At 42.6% G+C, this 25,039-nt stretch overlaps 2 protein-coding genes across 3 annotated transcripts; one reads left to right on the top strand and one right to left on the bottom strand.

Annotated features, from left to right (window-relative positions):
- Nucleotides 1-2,253: 2,253 nt before the first annotated feature.
- zfyve19 (zinc finger, FYVE domain containing 19) lies at nt 2,254-8,854 on the bottom strand. Of its 2 annotated transcripts, none has more exons than XM_018727474.2 (11): nt 8,530-8,854; nt 8,241-8,362; nt 7,626-7,679; nt 7,326-7,504; nt 7,079-7,221; nt 6,857-6,965; nt 5,513-5,746; nt 4,488-4,564; nt 4,068-4,169; nt 3,398-3,555; nt 2,254-3,218 (listed from the first exon to the last, which is right to left on the bottom strand). In XM_018727474.2, the coding sequence occupies exons 1-11, from the start codon at nt 8,581-8,583 to the stop codon at nt 3,137-3,139; spliced, it is 1,314 nt and encodes a 437-aa protein (XP_018582990.1). In that variant the 5' UTR covers nt 8,584-8,854; the 3' UTR covers nt 2,254-3,136. The 2 variants fall into 2 exon arrangements, with proteins under 2 accessions (XP_018582990.1, XP_018582991.1); XM_018727475.2 differs by having other exon boundaries at nt 5,513-5,725.
- A 462-nt stretch (nt 8,855-9,316) lies between these two features.
- On the top strand, nt 9,317-19,509 carry bub1bb (BUB1 mitotic checkpoint serine/threonine kinase Bb). Its single transcript, XM_018727496.2, has 23 exons — nt 9,317-9,387; nt 10,559-10,734; nt 11,270-11,329; nt 11,461-11,605; nt 11,711-11,907; nt 12,193-12,365; nt 12,496-12,689; nt 12,804-12,895; nt 13,092-13,315; nt 13,993-14,099; nt 14,181-14,305; nt 14,514-14,551; nt 14,661-14,757; nt 14,846-14,939; nt 15,475-15,749; nt 16,163-16,329; nt 16,437-16,574; nt 16,782-16,879; nt 16,987-17,148; nt 17,356-17,489; nt 17,575-17,734; nt 18,602-18,714; nt 18,807-19,509. Exons 2-23 carry the CDS (start codon nt 10,595-10,597, stop codon nt 18,955-18,957), a joined length of 3,084 nt encoding a protein of 1,027 aa, XP_018583012.1. The 5' UTR covers nt 9,317-9,387; nt 10,559-10,594; the 3' UTR covers nt 18,958-19,509.
- Nucleotides 19,510-25,039: the final 5,530 nt, after the last annotated feature.

The following is a 25,039-nucleotide window of genomic DNA, read 5'->3' as shown; positions in this document are numbered from 1 at the left end:
AGTGTTGTATAATGTGTCAATAAAAGAAATTGTTTCTAGTTGTACATGTTTCAGCCATATTATCTCATGACCCAGTTATAAACCTTGTGACACAGGTCTCTCTCACCCTCGGTAATTCTGTAAATCCAGGACACAAATTATTGTTGGCCTTTGCAACAGCTGGAGATATTGTGCAGGGACTCCTAGCTCACATCTTATTGGCTGGAGATAAATTTGCTGGGGGTAAAGGGAACATGCTTTAACACCACCCTGACATTAAATGGACCATGAACTGTGACAATAACTCCAGGTAAAGATACCAGCAGTTGTTTCAATCCAACAGCAGTTGAACCAAAATTTACGCAAAAGGAGAATAAGCATGGGGCTACAAACAATGACACTGAAACTAGACCTGAAGTCTAGTCTACCAAGGACACAGTTGCCCCCTAGACAGGTGTCAAAAAGAAATCTTCCGGTCCCACTGGAAATTCCCTTCAATTCAATGAATATTTTTCTAGACTGCTCTTCTCACACACTGACACTGTGGTGCCGCTTTAGCTGCCAATATAGCTTCTGGATTCCAAAGAGTAACAATGCCAACTTCACCCCGAGACCCCTGTAAATTAGGCACTCATTAAGAGACCACCTGTTCAGGGCTTTGGAAGAATATTAACACCTATGTGGGTGTAAGCAAAGGGCTCGGTCAAATGAAGCATCACCGAGGCTTGAAACTAGAAGAACTGGACCAAGACAAAGACCAGAGAAAACCTAGACTGGACCTAGTTTTTTCAAAACAAGCTATTAACCCAACTTGATTAAGTAGATATTATGGCTCATTTGGCCTGATTTTAGTCATGAACAGAATCAGTCAGAGGGAAGTTGTGGGAAGAAAAAGTGATTCACCCTTTTGGCAACCCTGTTTCAGTAAGCACTGAAGGTCATGGACTACACAACATAAATGAGAGCTGTTGCTCAGTTATCAGTCTGTTCTAGTTCTACACCTTTTGTTTCTGAGGCCCAGACAGTATATGTGAATGCTGTTATGTCCATACAACACACTGAGTGTTGTGTTAAAGGAAATTCACATTCTGGAACAACATAGCTATTTATAGCAGAAGGATTTTTAAAAAAAAAAAAAAAAAAAAAACTCTATTAAAATACAAAATACAACAACAATGAAACAAGATTAATAGAGATAGTGGCCATCCTTGGACTTGAAGCTTTGGATCTTTTTTTGAATTGAATCTTTTTTTTGGATTTTGAATCTTGCTGTAGTACTCTTGAGCAAAGTACTTTTAATTGCTCCAGTAAAAATTATTCAGCTGTGGGTAAATAATTGTAATTAAATAATTGTTAAATGTTAACATTGTAAATCAAAAACATCTGCTAAGTAATGAAATTTAATAGTAACGCATCAGCTAGGGCAGCAGTCGCCAACCTTTTTGGCACCAGGGACTGGTTTCGTGGAAGACAATTTTTCCTTAAGCGCATGACATTTATTGTGCACTTTATTTCTACTATTATTACATTGTAATTATTACAATGTTTGTTTTTTTGCTCATTTTGGCTAGGTTTAGCTTGCGCGTTTACCAAAACTGTGACTGAGACAAGTGCGCAGTGCGGTGAAAGAGGCTCGGACAGAAGTGGTAAATAAAATAACGGGCGGGCTACGCGCGGACTAAAATAAGTGTCGGATTCTGACTTAAAGCCTGCCACAAGATGCAGCTGTACAATTGAAGAACATCAACTCACTTGCCACTATAAAGCCTGCCACCAGATGCAGCTTAATTGTCACTTGCCACTCACTCATAGGGTTTTGATGCGAGTCTGCAAGCAATTGATTTATTATGGTCTCTGTGCGGTCAAACCTCTCTGCTAATGTTAATCTGTATTTGCAGCCGCTCCCCAGCGCTAGCATCACCGCCTCAGCTCCACCTCAGATAATCAGGCATTAGATTCTCATAAGGAGCGCGCAACCTAGATCCCTCGCATGCGCAGTTCACAGTAGGGTTCGCGCTCCTATGAGAACCTAATGCTGCCGCTGATCTGACAGGAGGCGGAGCTCAGGCGGTAATGAGCGATGGGGAGCGGCTGTAAATACTGATGAAGCTTCGCTCGCTCGCCCGCCGCTCACCTTCTGCTGTGCGGCCCGGTTCCTAACAGGCCACAGACCCGGGGGTTGGGGACCCCTGAGCTAGGGCTAACTGCACTTGTATGCACGCACAGGGTACGCCAATATTCTGTTTCTCAACACTGCAAGTTAATGGAAGAGGGAACAGTTACAAAGGCAGTCCTGGGTTACATGCATTTATTAAATTCTTCCATACCAGGATTAATCCCAAACCTTCATTACATGAGCCTAATATTGTATGTATGTCTTTGAAGAATATTAAAAGAAAATGTACTCATCACCAGTTCAGTCCAAAATTAATTTCATTTTAACTCAAAAACGAAAACTGTGACATTACAAATTGAAATGATGCTTTCCCCTCACCTGTCCAGTCTAATCCAGTTACATGAAATGCATTGTGTGACTAAACCACATTGAACCTGTACATATTCAAGAGTTAAGAAACAAACACAAATTGATTTAACTCCAAGTTTACACTTCCCAGTTAAAATCTGAAGCTGCTTGGAAGTCGTGACTATTCCACTGCTGCTAAACTGCCCCTCAAAGTCTGCAAGATGTCTGAATCAACTCTGTATCCCTCAAGCTCAATCAAACAATTTATCTAAACTCTTCACTGGCTTTGTGAAGGATGTGTGGATCTGTGTATCTCCCATGAACTTCTGTGGAACATGAAACTCAGTGTGTGAATAAACCAGACAAAACATACACACATGTAAAATGAAAGAATTAGAATACAAACAAATTCAAGTTCAGGTAAATACAGTATCGCCCAGCTCAAAAATGACAGCTTTTCAGAGATTTATTCCAACATGATCTGTTGAGTGGAACAACAGAAGTGCAATTAATCACTTGTGAAAAGCACATTATATTAGGTTAATTACATTTCAGAACTCTGTGGTGATGTGACACAGCAATGTCCTGGGTGAACTGCTGCTCAAAGGAGGATACAGTATCACACATGAAGTGGACGTGCAGCTCACCCCTCTAAAACAATTTACTGGGAGTACCCTCAGTTCCTGCACCTCCTCACGTCTTTTTCTTTGGTTTCTGTGGCGCCCGGTAGGAGCTAGTCCTGTGTTCTCGTCTGTCAAACTTATCATGCCCTTCCCTGGCAGAAAATGACACACAAATATATAATTTACTTCACATCAACACCACAAGAGAAGCACCCTCCACACATCTGTAATTCAAATACCTTGACTGGAATAATTTACTAAAACTTTTTATGAACCACACAGAAGCAGTAAGGTTACAAGAGTGCCCTTTTGTGGCTAACAGCGGGCGCACCTGAAGCAGCGCTGGCAGTATAGATCTCCATCACAGGAATGGCAGCGGATGGTGGCATCCTGGTTACAGATGCAGCACCACGGAAGCACATCCTCATCTCCGCTGTCCGAGTCCTGGATGGGGCTTTTGGAAGCAGGAGGTCTACGAGCAAATGCCTTCTGTAAGACAAAAGGAGAAATTTATATTTATTCATTTAGCTGACACTTCTCCAAAGTGACTTACAATGTTAAGCTACTTACAATTATTTACCAATTTATAAAGCTGGGTAATTTTACTGCAGCAATTATAGGGTAAATACCTTACTGAAGTGTACGACAGCTGGAGGTGGGATTCAAACCTGAGAACTTTGTGTCCAAAGGCAGCAGCTCTACTCACTATGCCTCCTAAGTGATGGAGATCACTATCACCGCAAACAACTCTTTGCACTTCCCAAAACTGCCTCATACTGGGACAACACAGCAGGGTTCTGTCTGTAGGTTAGTCAGCAAACTGTAACAAACTGGAAGCTGACAGATGGTTTTGGGAATTTTAGGGTACAAATCAAATGCGTTAGAAAGTATGTGTTGCTGCAGTACAGGTGTTCATTATGTGGACAAAGACTGCACTGTAAACACTGAAATCCTAAGGCATTTGCAGTATAGTTGTGTATATGTTTGTGTGTGTGTCTCACCTGCACTTTAACAGTTCCAGGTTTCTCCATGTTTCGGGGGCCACTCTGCTCAGGTGGGATGTTGTAGCCACTTGCCTTGTCTAAAGTGTCTTCTTCAGACAACTGGGGGACGGACAACAGTAGCCTGTTATTTACATTACATTTACTACTTACAATTATTTACCCATTCATACATCTGGGTAATTTTTACTGGAGCAATTTTAGGGAAGTGCTTAGCTCAAAGGGTATTAGCCTTGGGTACTACAAAGGTATTACAGCTGGAGGTGAGACTCGAACCTGTGACTTTTGAGTCCAAAGGCAGCAGCCTAAACCACTTCTCATTCTCAATCTTCTAAAGTGGAAACTTTAAATCACTTTAAAACTCAAATTGTCATTTTTCCTATAAGATTTCTTTAGTACATCACATTACAAGCTACAGACCTTTTTCAGTATCCTCTTTACTGCCTCTTCCTCTGTTTCCTCATCGCTGTCCACTTGCTTAAAGTCATCTGCAGTGACTGTGAACAGTGTCAAAAGGACGTTAATGGGCACAGCCTGATGGAACAGTGCAGGAAAACAAGGACAAAGGTGGGGGTATGATTTGGCTCCCCGCGCTCCATGTTAGTACATTTACATATTATGCCTCCACACCACAAAATATGGTCTGAGATCAGTGGTCTGGGAGAATTAAATGAAATGTGTCTTTCAATGTGTGCCATTTGCAACATTTTAAAATGTTATCTGCAAAAAAGAACCAATGACAAATCAAAAAAAGAGCACTGCAGTTAAAAATAGCATGAAATGGTCCAACCGCCAGTTAATGTTCTGTGACGGAAAATTCCTGGCATTTAATGCTCATGGTAATGAGCGGAATTTTCTATGCAGATATCCTTCAAATACTGACTGAAGGTGAGGTCAGGAAGGAGAACAGTAGAACAGTGCACTAAGATTTAAGAAAATGGAAAAGGGGAACATAGCAGATAATATAAGGTATGTCAGGATCAAGAAAGATTACTTCAATAAAAATGAAAAACCATGAAAGTATTGAGAGAGACTTTAAGACTCTTTAGGGTGCTGTCTGAATTAAAAATGTTTAAAGACCATCAAGGGGAAAAAGACTTCTAAAACCTTACTGGTGAGTTTAATATGTATTCAGTGTGATTTGTACTGAAGCTGAACTCCATGAAATCCCAAAGCTGTTTATGAAAACCACTGTATCATACTGCAGTCCAGCAACATTAGGACTAATATATGTGGTACAGTCAGTAAGATACAAGACTGGTCACCATGTGGTCCTGCTGTGGTTGCAAAGCACTGGCGCACATGGCACAAGAACTTCCAAGAGCAGCCAGTCTTAGATCTTAGTGACTGTGCCACTTTAATAACCAGTGCTATACCAACACCCCTCACGAATGAGTCATTTTAAATAAAAAGATGGCAATGCACAAGCATCCCTAGAAACCAACCTGAGTCTGGGTCCAGTCCTTTCAGGACAGCTATTCTCCGGGCCATCTGCAAAGTCTCCTCCTGGCCACGATGCTCCTGCCGTAGCTCTTCCATGGCCTCCGCTAGAAGTCGGCTCTTCTCTTCCTCCAGCTGTTTTGCTGCCCACTGGGCGCTATCAAGATTCTCCTCAAGCTCCCCATCCTTGTTGAGGTCATTCAGTACGGTGTTTACATCTGAGGGCACAAACGTGGTATCTGTAAGTGGGATGAACAAGATGGTCTACAGCATGTCTCAGGAAAAAGCTGACACAACCCTGAACAAAACCACGGTCCAGACACAGGCCTGGTCTAAAGAAAATAGGTCCAACACTGTGATCACACTGCAAAGCTGTTTAATGGATGGGAGATGTGAATGTCTCAATTACTCATCTGAGAAGGCTTCAAAGAACCCTACTAGTTACTGCAGCAAATAAAGCAGGACAAGTATACCCTGGTAAATCCTAGTTTAAAGACTTTCATTAAAACGGCACTAAATAGTTGTACTCATGTCTATTATATGGACTGAGTGTTCCCATTATTATAGACTTTTTGTCAGGTGTCTGGGGCAGGCACAGATTTTCAGCAATGTATGATAATGTCTTCTTTTGTATTGTTTTTCAAGTTGTTTTACTACAGTTTTGAGAAGTGTACCTCTCTACATTTAAGAGGGGTCTCAAAACTTAACTCTTTCAGACTCACTTCTCCCCTAATCTTGTACGTTCCTGATAAACACGTACACGTCTGTTACGTTTTATAATTTTTAATAACTTACTTAATAATGGAAAAGACCACATACAACTACTCGTGTCACGTATACAGGTTTATAAAGAGGTATATGGCAAACTGACTGTACTCTAGAATCACCTGTCTGCATTCTGTTGATGTAATCCACTTTTGTATTATTCTCTGAGAAGTATGCTACTTTAAAGAAAAGCATCTGATGAATTAATAAATGTAAATGTACTGTTTGTGTCTTCCATATGTTTACGTATACCTGCTGTATAGTAATTTAGTAAACAGTAAAACTTCTGTCCAAATTTCTCCTTGACTGAGTATCTATTTATCTTAAATGTTTTGATTATTATTTCTTGAAACTGTTTTTAAGGGCTTGGACGGTGTTTGTGGAAATATTTGGGCATGTCTGCATAGTCCAGGCGAGGGTCATTTTCCCCCTTTTAAAATAATAGCAAAGGACCTTCGGGTTTACAGATTCTTCTTATGTGAACCGTTTTCAGGAGCGAATTAGGTCTACATAACGTGGGATACCTATACTTCCAATAAGAACGAGTAGGACCATGCTACGGTAGAGCATTGAAACAGCCGTACCGTCTGAGTCTGGCTGCTGTCCCCCATCAATGGCCACTTCCTCCTTCATCTGTTTAAGCAGGTCACTAGCTTGCTCCATCTGGGTGCGGGTATCTGGGGGCTGGTGCACCTGCAGAGATCCACAACAGTGACCACCAGAGCTTACTCACTGCTGTAGGGTCCATTAAATAAGCGAGGTTAAAATCAGAGCCCCAACATTTAAGAGAAAGTGCTTTGACTTACAGGCTGTGGAACCTGGGAGGGCAGGGATCTTCCCTGCAGAGCCGCCAGGCGGTCTTCCATCTCGCCGGCAGAAGGGACAGGCTGTGCTGGAGCTTTCAATGCAGCCAAGCGGGCCTCAATCTCTTTTTCAGATGGGATGGACTCTATACCACAGAGAGAGGGGTACTCATCACAGAAGGACCAACTGTACTTGTCATTTTACCATCAAAACAACGGGGGCCTTCATGAGATGGACAAGCGCTCTTACTTGGTTTAGTGTCTTCCTTCAGTTTCTGCAGCCTTCCAGCAATGACCTGGTCCTCTTTACTCAGGCTTTTGCTCAGGGTGCTTTTGCTCAGAGATGGGTTGCCGGTGCTGCCGAAAGTACGCTTCTGCTGGGAGGATTCCCTCTGCAGTGCTTGCTTGGCCTCCAGAGCAGCCACTCGCCTGCAACACCGAAGGTTTTGAATATTGTTAAAATGTCAGTCTAATGAAGACAGTAGTCTCACGGTGTCTCATTCGCATTCCGGACTCGTGTGTGCATGTTTCTCCAGACACTTTGACTTACTTCTTGTAATTTTCAGGCGGGGACCACCTGGCACTGTCATTCTGAGTCTTGCCACTGCAAAAAACAATCAATCATTTACATTATGCTTTTTTAAGCGACTTACAATGTTAAGGTCAGAATTATTACATGCTTACAATCATTTATCCATTTATACACCTGGGTAATTTCACTGGAGCAATCTAGGGTAAGTACCTTGCTCAAGGGTAATAGAGCCAAAGGTGGGGATCAAACCTGCAACCTTTGGGTCCAAAGGCACTAGCTCTAACCTCTACCCTACCAGCTGTCCCCAATCAATCAATCCATAGGAATACATATTACATTTATTCATTTTGCTGACACTCTTCTCCAAAGTGACTTACAATGTGAACATTAAGGTTAGAATTATTCATCCATTAACAGCTGGGTAATTTTACTGGAACGATTTAGGATAAATACCTTGCTCAAGGTGTACTACAGCCTCAGTCTGGCGGGGGTTCGAACCCACCGCCTTAGCTTAGATCCAAAAGGCAGCAGCTCTAACCACAACGCTACACATAGGAACACGTGCGACTGTCACATCATCACACCCTGTGCCTGAAACAGGAGGGTGTTCCAGGAACCCCACCCACGAGCCACCTTGTGAGGGTGCCGTGACACGGCCTGCAGACCCTCTGCTGCGCGTTCCCGAGGCGCGGCACCGCGGCCTTCATAGCGACGCATTCGGAGCAGAAGGAGCGTCCGCAGTTCCCGCAGCCCAGCTGGAAACCGCAAAAAGCAGAAAAAAACACACAGTAAAGCGGGGTAACGCGATCTAATCAGCTCGAGAACGTTACACAGCGCGACCCCGACTCGCTCGTCACTCTCAAACTTAGTCGAGAATAATGTCAAAATGGCAACATTACGGTAACACATAACTTAAGCAAACCTGTTTTCTGAAAATTGTGAACTTTGACGCACAGCCGTAACATCGGTTGTCCATGTTGCAAGGGATAAAACAAATAAACCTAAACGCCGGCGGTAGTGATGCCGGCGTGAAGTCGGGCAGACCGGCGGTGTCTGTTCACACTCCTTTCATTATTTGTTTATTAAGTTTCAATAACATCATTATGACCATGTCGCAACAAGATATACCGACTTAGTCAGCATTAGCAGAAGTATACAGTATTTAGACAAAAAGTTCTTCAAGCTCTACATTAAGTGTAATACTACTCTGTCATTATGTTCAAGTGAACAATCACAACATCCGGAGGTCTGCATCTAGGAAGTGTCCCCTGTACCGCTGTGCATCCCGGTTACTGTAGTTCGCCAACGAGTCACCAAACAGTCGGGAAGCATGAACATCAGTCTGTTATTTAAATTAATGTCCACGCAAACACTAGTTTTACAAGCATTGTATTCTTTTATAAGGAAGTTTTGTATGTTCCAACAAATGACATTTGCACATGTTTTATCGAAGAACTGACATTACGTAAACTACATTTCCCATCATTCAAACATGCCGTATTTTAAAAACGTTTTTTAACATTTTATACTTTTTCTAATTACTACTATAGCATAAACGAATTACTGCATTCTAAAATGAATTACTTAGAATAGTATTTACAAAAATAATGTTTTTAAAGGGGGTCTTTAGTATCACGTCAGCCAGACCGTCCAATCAGATTTGTTCGTCAGGCGGTTTTTATTTGAAAAATAAAATCTCCGTGCAGTTAGCAGGGTTCAAACACACGGCACGTGCGGAGCTGTTCTTTGTGCTTAAGCTGCTACACGGCTTCGACTTTGTGTAAGTGGGTTTTGTTTTTGAGTTACTGGGCTTTTTGACAAAGTTTATTGCAGAAGTGTATAACTGTGTGTACAGAAAAGATTGAGCTAGGCTGGAAAACCGGGTTGTTATTATTATTATTATGTCTGTGACGCCACGACTGTCTTCATGCTTGTTATAATTATCTCACAGTTGTGTACAAACTTTATTATCGTGTAATAAAGGCATTGTCTCCACTGCACTGTATCATAGTTGATGATCTGTCTATTGCTGGAGGAAAGTTCATGCATCATGCTTCCTCGTCTTTTGTTTTGATACTAAGTAGTAACTTGGTTGGTTGGCAGAGTAGTACACACACTAGAAAAGTACTTTAACTTATGCTCAGTCAGTGCAATGACTTCTCCCAAACGTCAGGGTATTTTTGGGATCAACAACTCATCAATCAATTAATGAAGTTAATTTTAAAGAACCTTTTTTTCATAGTTTTGAACAATCAATGTCTTCCAGTTAAAACTGATCTTTTCAGTACAAATGATTAAATGTGCTGTGCAAATAAGAACACCTTGAGGCTTCCAAATATATTAAGATGCTTATAAGGATTATAATTGACCAATTTATGCATTGTAACTTTACTGGATCAATTCAGGGTAAATCCCTTAATCTGATGTACTGTAGCAGGATATTATATTCAAATAAGTTTTTCTTTTGATTGCAATGTGACAGCTCTAATATGCAACCAGCTGCCTCAAAAAAAAATAGTAGCACTTGTTTTTTCACTTAGTTGAGGTCTCTATCCAAAGAGATTTATAGCTCTTTACCAATTTAAATGGCAGGATCTTTAAAAGTAGAGGAGTTCAGGACTAATGTCAGTATAAAGGTTTCATGAAGAGGGATGGTGTAAGACAAGAGAATGGAGCTGATGTGGAGCAGAACCTTGCTGAGGTATGTTGGTCAGGAGCAGAGTTTTTAACTGGACCAGATTAGCTGTATGAACCAGGTGAGTCCAGAGCAGTGAAGTGTTATTGCACTGAGGAATAGAATACACCAGATGGCCTCTTGTGTACTGGAGACCGAGGATCGATTCAGAAAGTTCTACTGGAAAAGTTAAAGTAGTCAAACCTTGAGGGAACAAGAGTCTGAATGAGAAGTTGAGTTGACATATCTATCAATGACTTTGTTTTCTCTCCCTCAGATAACCTGGGAGTTTGATTCGAACACAATCCACACCATGGCAGAAGGAGAAGCTGAGTGGGAACTTAGCAAGGAGAATATTCAACCTCTGAGAGAGGGTCGACGCATTGGTGCCTTACAGCAGGCATTGAGCCAACAAGATGGGTCAAGTCATACTACAGTTCAACAGCAGAAACAGTATGGACTGCTTTTGTTCAAACACAAGCAAGCTGTTCATCATAGGAAAAGCAGATAGGAATGCATTTGCTTGAATTTGAAGTACTACTGTAAGATGTCATTCCACTGGGCAGTGGATAGAATAGAGGTTAATGAAAACTCCACAGTAAAAGCTTCAGGGAGAATATACCCCTGAGTATTTAACTGCGGAGGGGGTGCGGGTTTGGCCAAGGTCTGCTCTCCAGTGGGTCTGGGGTTTGAGTCCTGCTTGGGGTGCCCTGTGACGGACTGGCGTCCCATCCTGGGTGTGTCCCCTCCAGCCCCGCGCCCTGTGTCGCCGGGTTAGGCTCCGGCTCACTGCGACCCCGCTTTGGACATGCGGCTTCATGCGGTGTGTGTGTTTAACTGGTATTTTTTATAAGCAAAATATCACTTAGTGACTATAATATAAATTTGTATGTCATGCGGTCAAGTTCTTTTTAATGGCATTGTCATCTAATGTAATGCAATCTAATTGCGCATATAAGTAAAACCTTCTTATTTCTTTGTCTTCAAGAGCTTTTGAGTGTGAGCTTCGTATGTACACTGGCGATGACCCTCTTGATGTGTGGGACAGGTAAGAGGAATAAACAGGCTCAATTATTCTAAAATTGTAGTGCAGCCAAGTTCCATTAACAAATTATATCTTTGAGCATTTCATTTGGATGCATATGTCTGATATCTTTATGTAACTCCCCTTGTCCTTAGGTACATTAAATGGACGCAGCAGGTGTATCCCCAAGGGGGAAAGGAAAGTAACCTCTTGGTGCTTTTGGAGAGGGCAGTCATAGCCTTCGCTAATGAGAAGCGGTACCATAACGACTCTCGCTACGTAAACCTGTGGCTCAAACATGTACGTATCTCCTAATCTGTTTTGGATCAAGGTTTTTAAACTGCACCGTTTATCAATGTGCTTCCCCACCCCTTGCCCACCAATACATTTTTCCATTTCATCCAGGGGGAGAACATCACAGAGCCGCTGGAAATTTACAACTACATGCACAGACACGGGATTGGGGTCCAGCTGGCTGCTTTTTATATTGCCTGGTCAGAGGAGTTTGAAAAACATGGGAACTTCAAGAAGGCAGATGGTATATATCAGCAGGGTGTTAGCTGTGGAGCTGAGCCTGCTGATAAACTGCACCAGTACCATAAGTATGTACTTTGATTCAAATAGTTGGTTATTGTGTTAAACTGGACTGATATGGTATTATAGTACCATCGTTACGACCATGTCCAGCAATGAAATGTGCTTGCAGTTTTCCATTTAAAAAAATGTATCTAAATTTTGGTTTTTCATGAATTTAATAATGTATGTTTTCCAATAACGTGTACAGTCATCAGCATAAAGCATCATGGGTAACTTTAAAAGTTTGTCAGGGTTGTATGTTCAGAGTTGGCGTAGGCTGGCCTTGACCTGTGATCTCCTGATTTGCACAGGGAATTCCAGGCGCGTGTGTCACGCCAAGTCATGGCGGGCATGAGGGAGAGTGAGCAGGAGGAAGAGAGCTTGGAGCCAACTCAGCCTCAGCGGTCTTCACTTGTGGACCTGAAGCCTAGGGGAAAGAAGACAGCATTTGCCCCAGTTGTTAGGACTGGAGCAACCGTTAGCTGTAAGTGCCTGCATGAAATGTTGACACACAAACTCAACACATTTTAGAACATGGTTATGGAATGGGTTAGAATATGGAGAGAGGTCTTTTTTTAAATCCCGGCAATCATGATCTTTCATTTTATTTACAGACCAAAAACGTGGCCTGAGTTTCCAGCTGCCTGCTGCTGCTCACAGTGGTCATAACAGTCGGGTAATGGTGTTCGATGAGAATCAAGGTGCTGCAGTGGAGAATTGCGAACCCAAGACAGAACAATGGACTGCCCCACCCACTGGCAGGGCAAAGGAGAATGAGATCATGCCTGAAAAGTGGACCAATGTTAAGGTAGGCAATTCTGTGTAAAGAGTTTTGTCAATAATTAAGCAATGAAAATGTTTTTTTTGAGTCTTGATTGTCTGAAACATTTTTTAAATGCTTTGTTGAAAATTATACATATAGATACCACAGAAGTTTGGCAGCAGTGTTGTGCCTCCATCCGCCAAGCCTACCTTCCAGCCTTTTGTGGAAGAGTGTGATCAGCCTCCTGCAGTGTGAGTTTTCTCACGCCATGTGTCAGTCCTCAAGTTATGTTTTATTGCAACTTGACAAAAGTTTTTAGTTTTTTTTTTTTTTTTTTTTTTTTTGGACCCATGTATTCAGAGGCCAAGCAGCTGAGCGATATTTGCCTGTTTAAGCTGACCTTAGATCCTTTTTTCGTCTGTCGTGTCTTATATTCCTGTCCTTCAGAACACCTTGTAAGATCAACCCCGCAGTTAACACAGTGCTGTCTGCTCGGAAGCCCTCCAAGGAGGAGAGTGCTCTGGAACTCCTGCAGCAGCAGCATGCTGAGGAGCAGCCAAAAGAGCAGAGCATGTACTGTAAGGAGCTGCTCTTCAGAGGTGCCACAGAGTTCTGCTTCGAGGAACTCCGGGCAGAGCGCTACTATAAGAAGGTGTCACGGGAACTAGAAGGTAGTGACCAAGGAGAGCAAAGGGCCTCGCCTCAGTGATTCAAATTAGTGTGCCATGGAGGAAGTGAATTATCCATTTTCCCTTGAACAGAATAAAGTGTTCTGCATCGGTTTCTAATGCTTTTGCAAGGGCCATGTCTGCTGAGTTCCTTCCCCCAGACCTTCTCTTTGTATCCATTCTGGAAGGTTAATCTCATCGCTCCATTTATTTAAAAAACTAAATGCTAGAAAAACTATTAATTTTCTGCATTTTCGAACTTGCAGACTAAGGGCAGTTATCCTGCTTGTTCAGAAGCTACTGGAGCAATATCTTCAGATACACACACGCAGGGGAGGGGACAGACCTAGGGCGGCACACCAGTCCATCACAAAGCACCCCAAGCAGGACTCGAACCCCAGACCCACCAGAGAGCAGGACCCGGCCAAACCCACTGTGCCCCCTTCAAACATATATACTAATGTAAAATGTTGAGAAGTAAAGATTTGTTGTAGAAGTCAGAAAATGAAGTGTTTTGTCAAATTATTGGCCTATATTGTTACAGTGAAGTCAGGGAATATGTGCATTTTTTGTCTTTCTCCAATGCGGTACACCATCACAAGTTTGTGGTATTTTGTAAAAACATATGGGCCTGAAACTGAAAACTATATTATGTTGAAAACCCCTCCCTTCTGTATTAGAAAAGACAGCAAAGCTCAAGGCATTTAAGGAGGATCTAAAGAAACAAGTTGAGGCCAAGCAGAAGCTTCTTCATGAACACAGTTCTCAGATGGATGCTTGTCATGAGGTGAGTTGTCTCTCATATTAGCCTTAGGCTTTACCTCTGGTGTTAAATGACCATGGAACTCAATTGTTTGTTCTCCTACAGGTGATACCCCCTGTGGAAGGTCATCCAGTTCAGCAGGTTGTGGAGTGTCTCCCGGAAGCTGCAGCCCCACTGCCTGTCTCACCATTCAACGTATATGATGAAAATGAAGGAGCAGCTTCTGCAGGGTTAGACCATTGTAATGTTGCTATCTGAAAAGCTTAGTTGGGTACTGTATTTCTTTGAACAGTTTTTAATAATTATTGAAACATATTTCCTGTTCATCATTGTGGTTTTCAGATGTGTAAATGTGAAATTGTAGTATGTAATTTAGTGCAAAACATTCTATCAGTCTTGTCTTTTTTTTTTTTTTTTTCTTTCTCCTTTACTTTGTAGAAGCAACCTGACTGCTCCAAATGAGGGCCTTCCATTGGGTATGTTGTCAGTTTTCATTCCAATAACTACTTGAGAAATTGCCTTGTTGTGCAATTGATAATTACAGAAAAGCAGTAGATATAGTTGTTATACTCATTTCTTTTCCAGATAAGGAAGTAGACAATACTGTGAATGGACCAGCGACAAAGGTTATGCCATTTACTATATTCTGTGACAGTGACACATCTGAACAGTCACAGGAAAGGTAAGTATTTAGCTGTGGAGTGAGAAAGATCTCCTTTTTTTTTTTACATTTTAAAAATCTGAAACAATGTTCTTTCTGCCTCTTGTAGGGTCTCCATCGCTGCAACATCTAAACCACCAACTTGTCGATCTTTGAACACCATATTGAAACCAATCGTTGAGTCGGTTCCAAAACCTGAAATTGTAAGTTTCCTGTCGTCTCATAAGTTCTGTGTGTAATTTCATAGGCGGCTGAGCTCTACATCGTGCTGGACGCTCTGTATTGTGTCTCCAGGTTATTGACAGGAAGGTGTTAAAACTAAGGGAAAAATAAAAAGCAGTATTCAAAACTATCTAGCAGCTGAGATTGACAAAGATTGATGAATTAGGAAATCATAGTTATTTACTGTAAAGGTGTAAGCACCGGTGTAATTGTCACATTATAATTATATTTTGTCATAGTGAGTAAAGAAAGATAAACAGAACAATAGATATGAAATAAGCTGACAAATATAACAAAGCCAATGCCTTTTAAGAGATGGAAAAATAATAAACATCAAACTTTTATATATACTTGCATATCATTCTACATTTTATAACTGCCTTACAAATGTATTTTCTCTTTTATAAAGCTGTACAGTCTTCAGAACTCTTTCAGATGTTTCACTTGTAGAGGAAATGGAATAGGACTGAAGCTGGAACTATCTCATGCAAAAATCTTCATTTCCTGTCTTCCCAGGATACCTTGGAGAGAATGAAGCCCATAAGTGAGGATTCCATCCTTGGCAGCTACCGCAATAAAACCCTGTGTCCTAGCCCAGAACACACACATGACTTTGTAAGGGCTGTGCACCTAGCATCTACGCCTTTCAGTGCCAGTCAGGGCGAGAGGGACTTTTCTGACTCGGACGGCAACCTCTCTGCTCTGCCGCCATTTACTGCAGTGTCAGTCCAGACTCCTGCTGTAAAACAGGAGGACTATGAGATGGCTCTGCATGGAGTGAATCAACTCAGGTACTTTGGTTTTACCAGGTTTCTCAAACATGTACCCAATCAGGCTCTCTCTCTCTCTCTCACACTCACACTCACACACACACACACACACACACACACACACGGTGAAACTGCTTGTCCCAAGCGGGGTTGTGGGGAACTGGAGCCTAACCCTGTAACACGGAGCACAAGGCTAGAGGGGGAGGGGATGCACCCAGGATGGGACGCTAGTCCATCACAAGGCATCCCAAGCAGGACTTGAACCACAGACCTGCCAGAGACCAAGCACAGGCCAAACCTGCCGCACCACCCTATCCCCCCTCCCCATCAGACCCCTTATTTTTAAAATACACACTTAAGCTTAAGCATCTGTCATCCTTTTTTTTTTTTTTTTTTTTTTTTTTTAAAAAACTTCTTTTTCTTTGCAATGTTAGTCCCATCCAGGAGGTCAGCCAGGAAAATGGCCAGTGCTCATCATCCTCTTCCTCTCTGGATGGGACTTCCTGTGTAAAGATTATGCATTTGACTCACCAGTCAGAGCCTGATACCCCAGAGCTGATCCATATTGCCGCTGAGCAGACTGCCCAGGCATTCCTGTCAGGTGGGACTGTAGTTCTTCAAGACCTGCACCACTGAACACATTCTTTATAGCTCAAGTATTATTTTCTTTGGGGAAATATGTTCTATCTCTTCGTGTTCTACATACAGAAACTGAGATGGAGAATCCCTCCAGTGCAGATTCCAGGAGGCGAGCACTGGAAAAACTTGATCTTGATGCCTTTCCTAACTTCTTCAGGAAAGCAGAACCTTTGCCTACGGTTATGGAGGGTGAAGTGCTATTTGAAGGTAAGTTTGTTGGGGTTTTGTCTCTATTCAGTTACAAGGTTTTCTAATCAAGATTTTAAATAAATTGTATGTGGAATGTGGCAGATCTACTGCTAATGGCAAATAACTTCAGAAATATGCTGTTTTAGGAAAACTTATGAAATTGTCACAATGCTATAAATAAAACGTTGCTGTTATGTTTGTGCCCCCTCACTGTTACATTTCAAGGTGATGAGACCATTGTAATCTTCTCCAAGATAGCCAGCGGTGAAAATTACTCGGTCTACCTTGGAAAGACAAACATTAATGAAAATGTTGTTGTCAAGGTATGATGGATTATTATATATTTTATATACATTTGTGTTGTACTGTATTTTGGGAAGTTGTAGTTGCCAGTGCCATGTCGAGCCTGTCTAAATGTAGCTCCTTGCAGGTTGATCATGAGAGCGTACCTTGGGACTTCTACATTCATGTTCAGTTGAGGAACCGCTTGGGCCTGGACTCCCATAAGTACTTTGGCAGGAAAAGCAGTTGTTTCTTGTATAAGGATGGCTGCATCACTCTACACTGGGGACACCACTGGGGCACACTGCAGGTAATTAAAAGCTAACTGAGCTTAGCTGTACCTTAAAGTGATTTTCAAGGTATGATTCATGTAATGCCAATCTCAGAGAAAATCAGCAATTTCTCAAAAGTCAAGAATGGCTTGACATGCTTCATCTACTTCTACTGTGAAGATGACCTTTCACCTGAACCTTATTGTTCCCCAACAGCATCTTCTCTTTCCTTACCTCTTTTGCAGGACTTCTTGGCCAGGTCTACCCTCCCACAGGTTGCCTCTCTGGTCCTGGAGCTGCTGGAGTTGGTACAGCAGATGCACAGCTGCCATCTACTACACGGGGACATTCGACCTGGCACGCTGCACGTATGTTACAGGTAGACTGCCTTTACGTGTCTCTGCTGCCTCCAGCCGCCTCTGTTTCTTCTGGGTTTTTAGTACCTTTTCCCTTATTGACCCTAGGGAGACCTGTGGCAGTGAGGATAGCGTCCTGAAAGTGCTGGATTTCTCACACTCTCTGGATTTGGACCTACAGCCTGTGGTGATATCCACTGTTAGTCTTCCTGGAATTCAGACCCTGCTTGAACAGGGTGTCCTGTTATCCACCTCCAGTCCTTATCAGGTACCAGCTGAGTCACTTTCAAGTCTCTTCCCTCAGCATGTGTGAAGGGGTTTAACAGCACTCCTCTTTTTTTTTTTTTTTTTTAAAACCAAAGAATAATAAATCCATACATTTACATTTATTCATTTAGCAGATGCTTTTGTCCAAAGCGGCATACATCTCAGCGAAAGTACAATTATGCATTACATTGAGAGGAGACATAGCTGCAGACATGAAAGTCTCAAGCAAACCTAGTTTGTTCCCTACCACTTGCTACACCAAGGTTCATCGTTCAAGTAGGTGCATAAGACAGACAAATCCTGATACCCACACCAATTTTTAAAATTTTTTTTTTTTTTTTTTTTTTTTTTAAATTAAGTTTTATAAGATACACAAATGAGCAGTACAATACCAGAGTAATGGCTGAATAAAGGCTGTATCTGGGGATGCTTCTGGAGTTATGTTGCGTGAACAGTTATACCATAAATGATCTGAAGAGATCTTGGGCAAAGTGGATCTGGAAAAGGTGGATTTTCAGACCCTTCTTGAAAAGAGTTTCCGCAGTTCTGAGTAGCGGGAAGGCCATTCCACCACAACAGACCCGGAACCGAGAACCTCCGAGCTTTGCCTTTCGTGCGCGGGACCACCAAGCGAGCAGAAGTAGATGAGCAAAGGGGCCTGGCTGGGGTGTACCGGTTGATCAAGTCCTGTAAATAGCCAAAAGCAGTTCTATTGATGCATTTCCAAAACTGTTCACGGCTTTACAACATTAAGTTCAAAAACTTCTAAATTACTGATATAACTAGCACATTTTTAGCAGTAATGACTCCTCCTCTCTGATGAAGTATATTAAGAATTGCATATGATTTCTGTCTTGTGTGCTTACAGGTTGACCTTCTAGGTATTGCCGAAACTGTATACATGATGTTAAAAAGGAAGAAGATGAAACTTGTGAAAAAGGAAGCTGAGTGGAGGCTTGATGATGATTTGGAAATTTCTGGGTAGGTGAATTTGTCATCGAAAGCACGAAAAAAAAGATCTTTTGGTACCTTTGAATTGTTCCTGATCTCTTAATTTTTGTGTTTTTTTGCAGAACTCATGATGCAGTTTGGCAGGATTTCTTCAAGAAAATTCTCAATGCAGAATCTGCATCTTCTGTTCTCACAGAGCTGCAGGAACTTCTAAAGAATAATTTCAATGATTGCATTGATGATCAGCTTACTTCAGTCATATGGCTGCCATAGACTGTTCCTTTGTAAATGAAAATTAGTCCAGTTACTTTCCTTTTGTGTATTATTGTTGGTTTTAAAAGGTCTTTGTTGTTTCTGGGGTAAGACTTTTCTCAATAAATGCACTTTTATATGTTGACAGGATTTTTAAGTAGTGTCTTCATACTTCAGCTTAGTTTATGGGTGCTGTGTCTTGGGAGGGTTGTGGTGATAACTAGCATTTTTCTTCTCCCTGTGACTTCCGCTCAAATAAGTCTTCATCATTAGCTCAATCTTTTTTTGCGTACGTGTACTTAAAGTAACCTGACAGATGACTAAATTGTCCTTTTTTTTTTTTTTTCTTTTTTTTTTTCTTTTTTTTTAAAAGCACAAAAGGGGAAAAATCTTTGGTACAGAAAGAAGGAAGATTTGCCAAGTAAATTGTTTACCTTTGTGGGTACCTGTGACTGAAACAAACATGACTTATTGAAAGATTCCTATACAATCCAGGCAGCCCTGTATCAGTCCTGAGTGCCAGTTCTCCTGTATGGTCAGTGGTTATTGTACAAAAAAATCTTGAGCCTTCAATACAAGCATCTACAACATGAAACTTCTTTCCGTAATGATTTTCATTCATTTAACTGATTCTTTTGTCAAAAGCATTTTGAAATGTGGGGTTGATATGCTACACTTTATTTTACTGATGTATACAGCTTGGTACCTTGTATTGGGACAATTCATGATGAATATTTTGTTCAAGGGTACAACACAAATGGGAATAGTAACCTTGGTCCACTGATTTCAAGGTGATGCCTCCAACCACTGTGCTACCTGCTGACTATGTAATGGGAACTCTGTGCACAGTAGACTGGATTTTAACAAGGTTTCCAATCTTTGTTATATTTTATGAATGTATGCAAGACTGTTTTAGTCAGAATGTTCATATCACTGGTACTGGCATAATAATGGAAGGAGGATGTAAGTTGAAAAGACACTTAAAGTGGGAGGTTGCATTTATTTATTTAGCAGATGCTTTTCTCCAAAGTGACTTTGAATGAACTCCATGTAGTGTTATCAGCCCACACACCTTATTCACCAAGGTGACTTACACAGCTAGATACACTCATCGCTCATCCATACATCAGTTAAGCACACTTTCTCTGTCACTCACATACTATGGGTGGACCTCAACAGCATGTCTTTGGACTGTGGGAGGAAACAGGAGCACCCGGAGGAAACGCACGCAGACCGCATACAGACTGAGCAGGGCTTGAACCCACATCATCTCACACCACCCAGGCACTATGAGATAGCAGTGCTACTTGCTGTACCACCATGCCACCCCTTTAGTGAGTACTCTTGCTCAGATTTTTTTGGTCCTCCAATACCTGACAAGTTGTTGTGCCTCTACCTTAAGATGGGCATTTTATTTAAGGTATGAGGTTTTGAATACTCAACTGAATCACTCAGCTGGTTCATGAATAAGGAAATTTTGGCAAATTCTTACAATTCAATTTAGAATTAAGGACTGTAAAAGCTCCACATAATACACCTCAGCGAAAGAAACTATGCCATCCATGTGTCCAGATTTCTTTGCAAGTGCTCAGCTTCTTTGTATGCAAGTCCAACATGCTGCCAGTTACCAGCTATGGTAATTCTTCAAAACTCCAAAAAAAGCAAACCATATTCAGTGTTTCGTGATCTATGATGTGACTGTCTCTAATGACTGAACTGTCCGTTATATAAAGATCTTTCAAAAGGCTGCAAACCCTATGCATCTCATATACACACCAGTTTGTGTGTCAAATGAGCGGTTGTCAATCAGCCGTCACTCGCCACGCTCCAGCACATTTGCATGTGCGCTACTTATCGGTTCAACGAGAGTTTATGCAATGTTCCTTCTCTCTGCCCCACGTCTCTGTGAGGATCTTCATGATGGAGCTCACTGAAATGCAAAACTGAAGTCTGAGTGTGTCCTTGGTAGACCTCCTCTCTGGATTCGCATCATACGCACTGCCATCAGCAGAGGGCACACAAGCAAAGCTCTCCCGCTGTCTGCAGAGTTCAGGAATCACTTTCTGAGCCTCTTCCAGCCCTCCTCCTAAGCTGTATTAACTCTGGTAATTTGGAAAGGGGAAGAGAAACACTAGGATTAACCTGACGGGGACTTAAATATATAAAATGATCATTCAGGCAGCAGAATAATTTAGCTGCATAGAGATTATTTAATGGAGACAGTTGAGTGCACAATCAAAATTCAAAAATGCACATCCCTTGGAATAATAACATGCAACATCCTCCCAGCACAATTAACCCAATCCGCCGCTAAGCTTATTTGTGAACCAGCCGAGTGACTTAGTTGAGTTTTTACTGATACAATCGATGTTTCCAGGCAATGTTCAGAGACTCAGATAAGTATCTAAAATATACGTTTAATTTTTTATTGTATACCCTATATTGCAAAAATGCATGTTCTCGGACTATACATATGAGGTCAGTCTTAGCAACTGGGGGGGGTCATTAACAGGTGGTGAGGGCTGCTGCCTTCTCACATGGCAAGAAGTTAATATTTAATGAATTGAGGGGCGGGGACTCATTTGCAAGGGGAAGGTGACCACTCTGGTGTGCGAAAAGAACTGGCTTGTCGGTCCTGGAGAGCATCGAGGAACCCAAAGAGTGCTACGGTCTCTGTGAGGTCACAGATCAGTCCCGTGCTACTACCCTAAGGGATAGCTGAGGTGTTCTCTGTCTAATAAGCGAGCTTCCACACTTTCCTTGTGCCAGTCTCAAGTGGATCTACAACACAGGTGAGTTAAAGACCTACTGTTTATAAGAAGCGGCACAGAGCGGAGACACTTTACAGAAACTGGGCCGAGGGCTTTTTTGATTATCAGACACTCTCTTCTGAACAAAGTGCTTGTCTGGAACAGCGTGCTCACATGTATGAATGTAACTATGAAGACTATCCTGAGCAGTCTTATGAAACAGTCTTTGCACTAGAGGTTTGCATCTTGAATTACCCCAGCAATGTGTCAGGTGTACATAGTGGTAAACTATAAGCTAAAGAAACCCCCTGATTGGTATAATCAAATATTTAACTTCTGGCACTTAGCAGGGGAGCAGAACCATTGTGTTCACCACCTTTGACAATGCTGTAGGCTCAGAATACAGTCAGGAATGTTCCTATGAGTGTTACAAGTATTTGGTGTGCCTGGCCCTTTAAATCTAACATGCCCATGCATACATAAGATGTCATAACTCATGTTTTACAGTCTTACTACATTTACATTCTACCTGGATGATTCCGCCTACAACAGTCAGGATCTTGGAACCTGTCTGGACTTATACCTGCCTCACACCCATCTCTCTCTGCCTGACAGTATCTGTCCAGGAGTAAAGAGCTAAGGCCTGCTCATTGTTTTGCTAAGTGCCACTTACTGTCAGGGGATAATAAAACAGCATGGGTCAAGCAGATGCCCTACAGTTGGCCTCAGTTGGGGGTGGGGGAGTTTTGAAGCATAAGCCAGGAAGAGGATTCATGGATCCTGCTGTCAGCGGCATCTTGTGAAACGCTCTGACTGGCCTATGATTCAGGGACAACAGTCCCGCACCTTCAGGAACGTCAGCAGCTGTCAACTGTCAGCTATCCGCTAGTTTTGCTCACGCTGAACCTATACAAGTTGAGGAGAGTATGATATGTTCATCTGTGAGTAACGCCCATCTTAATCCATACCACAGGAATTGCTCCTCCGAGTAGGGCGGTCGCTCTGCTCGCTGCTGCCAGTCACCCTGAAGGCATACCGCGATTTCATTCAAGAGTCATTTATTTAATATGGCAGAAGTATGGAGAGAAAAAAAAATTGAGGATATCCCGATAATTACATATATATTTCACTTCCTAACACAAATGACCACTGATGATACTTGATTACAGTAGAAGACCTGTAGAAGGCAGAATTGTATCATGGAATAAGTAGTGCTGAAGTTTTCTTTCAAAATGACATTTTCCTGGGACAAAACTGAACCAGGCTGCTCACATCATCATAAAAAAATGAATTCTCAATATACATCATATGTGTGCAAAATCTTTTGACAAAGCTGTAGTTGTCATCATCAACCGCTTTTCCCAACCGGGGTCACGGCAAACCGGAGCCTAACCCGACAACACAGGGCGCAAGGCTGGAGGGGGAGGGGACACACCCGGGGGGGACGCCAGTCCATTGCAAGGTACCCCAAGCAGGGCTTGAACCCTAGACCTACCACACAGCGGGCACCGGCCAAATCCACCACACCCACCCCCAAAGCTGTAGTGTTACTGTTATTTATTTTACTATTAACATATTTATGTTTCTAGATAATTCCCAAGGGCAGTGCCTTGAAATAATGTAAACAAAACATTTTTTTAATCATCTGTCATCTGACTTCAATGAAACTTCTTTTTTTTTTTTTTTTCCACTGGTTTAATTTGGATTAACAGCTTCACTGTGAAAGAGGGCTATTATGGGGTGTTTTGTCATGCACCAGTGGTAGTCCCCATTTACAGCGAGTACTGGTTGGGTGTGCACACCCAGTGCAGCAGCAGATCTCAACTCAAGGCAACATGCCCACCATCGTTCTGCCTCAGGTCCACAAAGCTCACATGGCAACCATCACCAGCAGTTTACTCTCTCTGCGCTCCTGTGTGAGCAATGCTGTGACCCCTCTTTGCATCCCATCGCTTTGGGTGTTAGAATGGGATTTGGTTTTTGTTTGCTTCGTCTCCCAAGCTGTCACAAGTGGAGGGAAGGGGCTGACACATTGGGGTATTTGTCTAAAGTGTTGCCTGAAGAAGCATTATTCTCATCGCATGTTGAGGGTACAGGACGTTTGCCAGTGGAAGGGTGCTATCAGAATGAGCAATTTAAGAGCAATGGCAGAAGCCCTTTCAGACTGTTGTGTGCAAGTACATGAAGGGGGCATCTACAGTCGTTGCTCTGGCTTGGGGAGAACACAGAGGAATGCGGCATGTTTTTGCACCCCATCTGGCACCCTCCCTGGGAGGACACATGAAGAAAGCTGGATGTGGTGGGTAGCAGCAGGGAGGCCGAAGGGTGTAGCGTGTGAGGTGTTTGGTCATCAATAGCGATAACAACAAAAGGGAAAGGGGGTTGAGGGAGGATGGTGATGGTGATGGGGGTTGGGCAGGAGGCGGCTGGTTATATCTAGCATCTGCCATGGCCAACAGAGGAGCTACGTGCGATTGAGATGCAAATTGGCCCAGGCAGACCTTTTGCTCCAGTTATTTGATGTTAGGTAAGACGTGGCGATTCTGCAAGCTTCACTCTGTGTGTGGGAGGTTCTCATCAGTAACAGCATCACACTGCGTTTCCCAAATCTCTTTAGTCTCACCACGGAAGCTGTTCTGATTCACACCTCATACAGCGGAAGGGCTCTGAAAAGTGCCATGTGACAGCAGCAAATTGCCGTCGTACGGCCAAGGACCTCACCGGGCCGAAATGTCAGCCGCTGGAGGTCAGGATGGCAGCGAGCTACTGCAAGAACAATACAAATGGGCAAGTTAAGATAAAATATTTCCACCAACGTTCAAATCAACGGGATTTATATTACATAAATGTATTAATGCTCTTTTCTTGTCCTGAGCCAAAGTCAGAGTATTCAGGAGCAAGAAACTGGCAAGGATTTCTCATAGGTCCTGAAAAGGGTTCAAGTTGTGCTTCAGCATGCAATGAGCGGTATAATCCGGAATTGACTGAGTTCTCATGGGTAGCAGACCCTTAACTAAACGTTGGAGTACAGCCTCGGGGAAAATGTGTTCCTGGGGCAGGAATCTGCTGCCCAAGTGCCATGGACAGGTCAGTTATGCAGATAGTGAACCAAGGCTCTTCGTAATGCCGCACTTGTGACATATTTCTTCGATGCCTGGCTTACGCCGAGGTGGATAGGGGACAAGAGACGAGGGTGCAGGATGGGACAGGTAACTGAGCAGTACCACAGGCGCTGGAGGCCAGTGTTAGTGGGCACATGCAGCTGGTCCGTCTGGTCCTCTGCAGAGACAGCTCACGGGAGGGAGTGGAGGGAGGAGGCTCGGGGGGGTGCACGGTCGCTTCCATTCGCCTCC

Source organism: Scleropages formosus, chromosome 15 (genome assembly GCF_900964775.1).
Source record: "Scleropages formosus chromosome 15, fSclFor1.1, whole genome shotgun sequence".
Taxonomy (NCBI): Eukaryota; Metazoa; Chordata; class Actinopteri; order Osteoglossiformes; family Osteoglossidae; genus Scleropages; species Scleropages formosus.
This window is presented reverse-complemented; position numbering and strand designations above follow the sequence as displayed.

What these genes read in the sequence shown, in the direction of transcription:
- zfyve19 (XM_018727474.2), bottom strand. Translation starts at nt 8,583, where the DNA reads ATGGACAACCGATGTTACGGCTGTGCGTCAAAGTTCACAATTTTCAGA. An exon ending in TCACAATTTTCAGAAAACAG is followed by an intron (nt 8,363 to 8,529) that starts GTTTGCTTAAGT and finishes TGCGGTTTCCAG; the next exon opens with CTGGGCTGCGGGAACTGCGG. An exon ending in TACTGCCAGCGCTGCTTCAG is followed by an intron (nt 3,219 to 3,397) that starts GTGCGCCCGCTG and finishes ATTTTCTGCCAG; the next exon opens with GGAAGGGCATGATAAGTTTG.
- bub1bb (XM_018727496.2), top strand. Translation starts at nt 10,595, where the DNA reads ATGGCAGAAGGAGAAGCTGAGTGGGAACTTAGCAAGGAGAATATTCAA. An exon ending in ACAGTTCAACAGCAGAAACA is followed by an intron (nt 10,735 to 11,269) that starts GTATGGACTGCT and finishes TTTGTCTTCAAG; the next exon opens with AGCTTTTGAGTGTGAGCTTC. An exon ending in GGTGTCACGGGAACTAGAAG is followed by an intron (nt 13,316 to 13,992) that starts GTAGTGACCAAG and finishes CTTCTGTATTAG; the next exon opens with AAAAGACAGCAAAGCTCAAG.